The 6,454-nt window shown below is 56.3% G+C and overlaps 1 protein-coding gene across 1 annotated transcript; it reads right to left on the bottom strand.

The window, feature by feature from the left end:
* Window positions 1–244: 244 nt before the first annotated feature.
* PSMA7 (proteasome 20S subunit alpha 7) lies at window positions 245–6,283 on the bottom strand. The gene is made up of 7 exons (XM_082644798.1): window positions 6,055–6,283; window positions 3,893–4,019; window positions 2,883–3,007; window positions 2,110–2,232; window positions 1,512–1,631; window positions 814–876; window positions 245–472 (listed from the first exon to the last, which is right to left on the bottom strand). Exons 1-7 carry the CDS (start codon window positions 6,148–6,150, stop codon window positions 380–382), a joined length of 747 nt encoding a protein of 248 aa, XP_082500924.1. The 5' UTR covers window positions 6,151–6,283; the 3' UTR covers window positions 245–379.
* Window positions 6,284–6,454: the final 171 nt, after the last annotated feature.

Below are 6,454 nucleotides of genomic sequence, written 5' to 3'. Positions count from 1 at the left end.
AAAGTCATTCTGTTCAGAACTCCTGAATGGGAGAAACCCTGAGTTTCTACAACCACAGCACCTGTCTACAGCAGTGTGGACCCCGTAAAGCCTTCCCACAAACCCCAAGGGAGGAGCCCCACTCGGCCGTTGCCTTGTCTTAGAGCCTGGCGAGGGGCTGGAAGGAATTGCTCCAGAGACCCAAGGCGAGCAAGCTTTCTAAAGAGCTATCAGTACAGCTAAAGGATACATTAACCCCTAAAAGAAAGATTAAAAAACAGGGAAGTTTATTGTAGGACACTTGGACAGTATGGATAAATGGGATAGAAATGCCTACGTGTCATTTGGAAAATCAGCCATGATTTGAATTTAAAAATCGCTACAGGCAAAATTTCATTCATCATGATGCTTTCTTTTGTTTCTTCTTTTCATTTTCTTCTTTTTCTTTTTCAATCTCAGCAACATATTTCTCAATTTCTTCAGGATTTAAAATCTATCAAAGGAACAGTGTATGGTTAGCCACACAAGGGCCCCCGAACATAGGCCCCAGATGCCCCTTCCAGCTGCTTCTACAGGAAAGCAAGGCCACATGTGCCTGACCCAGGGAACAAGCTGGAACTGATGTGTACGTGATAATTATAAAGCAGAAGCAAACGTGTACAGCTGAGGTTTTCAGCACGCGAATGCTTTCTTTTCGACTCATTTGTGGAGATCCTTGGAAAGAACCTTTCTCGGGGCTAAAGCCACAGCAGAATGGTCCTGAACGTGCACTACCCCTGCCCTGACCACTGGGAAACTCCATAGGTAAGGACAGCAAACCAACTCGGTGATTACCTTGAGGGGCTGATCTCGTCTCATGACAGCAAGTTCTATGTTTTTGCCGCCTGACTGAACCACCTGGGAGGGGAGAGAAGAGCATTAGATGCCTCACCCACCTCAAGACCAAACAGCGCCCTTATGTGCCCTGTGAGCCTGAACCCAGCACTGCCACACCAAGGGGAGGCGGTGCGACACTGGGGTCCCAGTACCCAAAGCGTGTGTCCTAGCTGCACACTGATGTGGCCAGTCCTCTGCGATACCCTCCTGTCTTGAGGCACCTGGATTTGGGCGGGGTTGCTGGTCCCTCCTCCTGCACAGCAGGTATGCTCACGGCCCTCCCATCTGTTCACAGCCTTTCCCACCACTAAGCCCGGACGTCTGGACCCCCTCTGCCTCTTTGGCTTCACCCCCTAGCACCCCTAAGGATGGCTTCCACCCATTATTCCCAGCGCTTCTTAAGTCCCTGACTCTATAGCAGTAGCTCAAGCCTCAGAAAGGCTGAGCGCTTGGGCAAGCCACCTAGCCTCTCAGTGCCTGGACTGCCCAGACGTATGAGGAGCTGATACAGCCCCAGAGCAGTGCCTGGTGCTACGGTTGGCACCCTCACCAGCTCGTTGCCCACACATCAGCGGCTCCATTCTGCCCAGCCCAAGTACCACCACCACGGCGTGCGCGTCTTCAACATATCGCCCATATTTCAAACACAGACTTACTTCCAGGAGGGCCTTGATAACCAGCTTAATAGTCAGGTCGTCTGTTTCAATGGCTTCGTCAGTATAATTCTTCTCTAGAAATTCACGCACTGACTTGGCACCCCTGCCTATAGCGTTGGCCTGAAACAGGGATGGGTGTTACACGGCACAGAGTATGACAATCCAGAGCCAGCCCAAGAAAACGACCCCCCACCGCCACTCCCGTGGCCCAGCCAGTGCCACCCTGCTCCCATGTGCTATGGTGAGTGGCAGCCTGGTGGGAGGCGGGCCTGTACTCCAGGCCCTGCCCCAAGGCTTCTTTTTGCAAAGGGCTATTTGGAGTTGGTGCTGATTCCTACCAAGAAAGGGATTCTACTGAAAGAAACGCGGGCAACTTGACTATGCCGCGTATCCTTACACCTCGCTGTCCTTTCCTCCCAAAAAGCAACGCTTAACGACTTCTCAGGTCCCATGTGACAAGTGTGTCGCGGACACACTTGTGTATGTGTACACAGCTATCTATAGGATTAGGCCAGCTCAAGGTCCCAATGGCCTCCAAAGCTGCTTCTACTGGCAAGATGGCCCAAAACAAAGCCCCTCTGTTTTGACAGGGACTCACCTTCCAGGCATGGTACGTGCCCGAGGGGTCAGTCTGATAGAGTCGGGGGGTACCATCAAAGTCAAAACCCACAATGAGGGCAGAGATGCCAAACGGCCTGCGCCCGTTGCTCTGTGTGTAGCGCTAGTGGAAAAAGAGACACGGTGACACTGCTGCCTTGGCACGAAGGCCCCCCAGAACCTGCCGTGAGTAAAATGCACATGTCCCAAGCAGCTGTTAATGAAGGGATGAAAATAAACTAAGCCCACGTTCAGGTTATTTGCAGTTCCGGTGAGAAATGAAAGGAGCCCGTGGTTTTCAGCGTTCCTCCTCCTCTTGCTGCGTTTCCATTCTCAGACCAGAATCGCATCATGAAGCACAGCTAAGGGCTACTTGGAATTACTCTGACAGCAGAGGCGACCTGGCCACACGTTTTGGTTCACAGGTGACTAAGACTTCACCAGAGTGGGCATGGCCTTCAGCCCCCTCCCAGCTGCTTGGTGACTGATCGTTCAAAATGACAAGACAAGAACTACATCATTTCCCTCTGGAAATACGAATCTGGACTGCCCCATGCCACTAAATAAGAACACAACAAATGCCACTTAAAAGGATAAATGATGGTAAAATTACACACAGAAGTCAAGGCTAGGACCACGTGCGTGGAACAGGTATGGTCTCCTAATCTCCCCACTGTGATGTGTGCGGCCACGTGAGGTAATGCGGCAGGACACGCCACGACAGAGCAGCGACTGCTCCTAACTAGCCGAGCCACGGCAGGCAGACACACCCACCTGCTTCAGACTGGCGATGTACCGTGTGATGTACTCCACGGTGACCGGGTCCTCCACGGTCAGCCGGTGGCTCTGGCACTCCACCCGCGCCCTATTGATGACTATCCTTGCGTCAGCAGTGAGGCCTGCAACGAACACAAAGAGAGCTCCCCCTGAGCCACCCCTCGTCCGGCCAATCGTCGAGGCCAGCGCAAATCACATGAGTGGACAGCAATTACCCTTGGCCGGTCCTCTGATACCCAGCACCGAGACCATTCTGAGTGACCAACAGCGGAACCAGCAGCCTCTGTGAGCTTCTCTGAGAAAGCTGCGTGTACGAGGAGCTGTGTGTATTTACACAGGCTGTAAACACGCTAATTTTTTGACAACGCAAGTCCATCTCTAGTTTAGGTAAACTGACCTCCCCGCTGAGGAAGGAAATGAATGAAAACCCAGAAGTGCAAGAACGTACGGCGCGTCCCGAGAGCAGGGTGCTGCCAGCGCTCCCCACTTGCCGGGCGCACAGTCAGCCGTGACAGCTGACCTTTCTCCTGCCAGCAGCAATGGAGGCGGCGGCACGGCGCCTCATCCCGGGGTGTTTAATCATTTGGCCCCTATGCTTCAGCCTCCTGGGGAGGACCTCCCCCTGCAACTGTGGCCAGCCCTCTTCTTGAAGGCCAGCCCTTTCTTTCTTTCTTTTTTTCTTTTTTTTTTTGTAGTACGCGGGCCTCTCACTGTTGTGGCCTCTCCCGTGGCGGAGCACAGGCTCTGGACGCGCAGGCTCAGCGGCCATGGCTCACGGGCCCAGCCGCTCCGCGGCATGTGGGATCCTCCCAGACCGGGGCACGAACCCGTGTCCCCTGCATCGGCAGGCGGACTCAACCAGTGAGCCACCAGGAAAGCCCCAGCCCTTTCTTTTGAATGATTTCAGGTTACCCAACTTTCACGTCCCTCAATAGCCCTTCCCCCAGATTAACCTCCAGAGCACTGTCCCAGGAGACCAAGAAATACAGCACGGGCCCCAGACTTACCCGCGAATGCCATGCAGACATTCTCGTCCAGAGCACAGATCTTCCGCACTGTTCTTTCATCCTGCAGTTTGGCCACTGACTTCTTCTCCACACCAAGAACAACAATGTCTCTTCCTCGGACACCAACCTTCAATAAATGGCAACACTGCACTTGAGGAGCTGGCACGAGGTTCTGCCACCAGGCACAGGGCACTAACAGCAGATGCTAACGTGGTCCTGTGAACACCCTCGGGGTGGCGCGCACACCCTGCACACCGTGGGTCTCGACCCACTTTTGGCAGAGCTAGTCCAGGTATCACAATCTAGGTGCCTTGTCTTGTGCCTTAAAATACTGACACGTAGTTTCAGTTACAGCACAACTAAGGAATAATTGTTATCACTGTGTATGCGTACACGTGTCATTTCAACCCAGTGAATCAAAGAGTCTCTGGAAGGCTTGAGTGTGAGTCCCTAACAATGAAGTCAGGTGTCCTGAAAGCAGTGTTGATGTGGTTGTAAAACTATACCAAAACATTCCCCTCTCTTGTGCACTTTTTTTTTTTTTTGGCCACGAGGCTCGTGGGATCCTAGTTCTCCAATGAGGGACTGAATCCAGGCCATGCAGTGAAAGCGCCGAGTCCGAACCACTGGACCGCCAAGGCACTCCCCCCTCCTGCACTTCTGAAACCAATGTGCACAGCGGTGGGGAAGTGCCTGATATGGCATCAGGTGGACAACGTGTCAAGTATTACTGGGAGGCCCATGGCTCTCTGTTTACGGCTGACACTAGCACGGAGAAAAATGTATTAAAAACATGGGGGGGAAAAGTCACTGACTGCCAGTTAAACCCCTCAATCGAAGCAGCAGCAGACACAGATGAGACAATCACTTGGAAAAGCAACCTCTTCTCTTAGTTTAGAGCAGGGTCTCTCAGCCTCTGCCCTACAGGAACCTGGACCAGCTAATTCGTCAATGTGAGGGGCTGTCCCTGCGCACTGTGGGATGTTTAGCATCGCCCCAGCCTCTACCTCTATAAGTCTCCACGTGGGGTGCAGAGAAGCACTGGTTGGCAGTGCTTCAGATTTCAAGGAGCTTTCTCGTGAATTGTCTTCCACGGTCTTCAAACTTCCCAAGGGAAAGAAGGCCAGGCCCAGAGACAGTCAGGTTAACCCTGGCTGACCCACGGTAGTATGGGGATGGGGGTGTCAGCTGACCCCAACAGTCTTTAAGCTGAGGCAGGTCACAAGATGTATTTGGGGCCTTAATTTCAAAAAAGATTCAAGAAACGAAAAACACTTCAAAATTTACAGAATCGTGTGTGCTTTCTCTCTGCCCACTCAAACCTCTAAAACACCAGATAAAAGATAAACCATCATCCATTTTGACCAATCAGCAAACTGACATGTGTCTTGAGGACAGCATGTATTTATTATATCTGAAGCACTGGTCTAAATGAGAGGCGCGCTCGGGTGCAACGGGACATGGGTCTGGCGCAGTGACCAAAGGGGTGGAGGACTCAGCAGTTGGACCCAAGACGGAGCCTGCCCGCCGCGCCGGCGGCCCGGGAACTGCAGGGTTGATGCCGACACCGGCCGCCCTTTGTTCTCGAGGCCGACCCGGACTTTGAGGGCAACTGCTTTCCGCGGGGGTTGGGGGGTAGTTGGCTACCTGGGAGCTGTCCAGACACAGTTCGCGGAGTCACTTACTCCCTTAAGCAGCTTTCCTGAGCGGGCAAGGGGCGGGCCCCGCCTCTCGGAGTCCCGCGCCCCGGCCCCGCCCGGCCCCCAGCCCCCCAGGTCCACGCGAGGGCCCCCGCCAAGATGGCGTCGGCGCCAGGCGCGCGCACGGCTCCGGACACGGACGCGGGGCACCGAAGCCAGCGGCCTGCAGAACGCCTGCCGAGCCACGAGCCGCCCCGCTCGCCCGGACGTGGAAGCCGGCGCCCGGAGAGCCGCCCCGCCTGTCCTCACGTCTCCCGCACGCGGCTCGCAGCGCCCCTTCCCCGCAGAGACGCCCACGTCGCGGCTTCCGAGTGCGCCCCACACCATCGTGCCGCCCCAAGCCCCGCACCACCTCGCGCCCGTCAGCGCGGATCCCAGGGAAGCTGGTCGGCAAGACGCGCCCGGGCCCCACCCAGCCGCCCGGGCCTCCGCCTGCCCCCGGAGCTCGGCCTCCCCGCTCACCGCGGTCGAGCCCTTTTTCACGGCCTCCTGCGCGTACTCCACTTGGAAGAGGTGGCCGTCGGGCGAGAAGACGGTGATGGCGCGGTCGTAGCTCATGCCGGCGGGCAGACGCGATCAGGACCGGGAAAAGCGCACACTCACGGCCGCGCAGGCCGCGATTCACAACGACCCTCCGCCCGCACCGCGCGCCCGCCCCCAGCGCCGGCGACTGCGCTGCCAGCGTAAGGCGGTGTCCGGAGGCGTCAGGCGGCGTCAGGAGGCGTCGAGCGGACGTGCGCGCGCGCCGGGGCGGGGCCGGGCGGAACCACTGGCGGCCGGGTGCGGGGGGCGGCAGGGTGGCGGCGGGCCGGGAGCGGGGCGCAGAGCGGCCGCCCGGGGGCGCCGTGTGGGGCTCGTCCTC

This window comes from Mesoplodon mirus (assembly GCF_964341445.2).
Source record: "Mesoplodon mirus genome assembly, chromosome: 15".
NCBI lineage: Eukaryota > Metazoa > Chordata > Mammalia > Artiodactyla > Ziphiidae > Mesoplodon > Mesoplodon mirus.
Note: the sequence above shows the minus strand (reverse complement) of the source record. Positions and strands in the feature narration are given on the sequence as shown.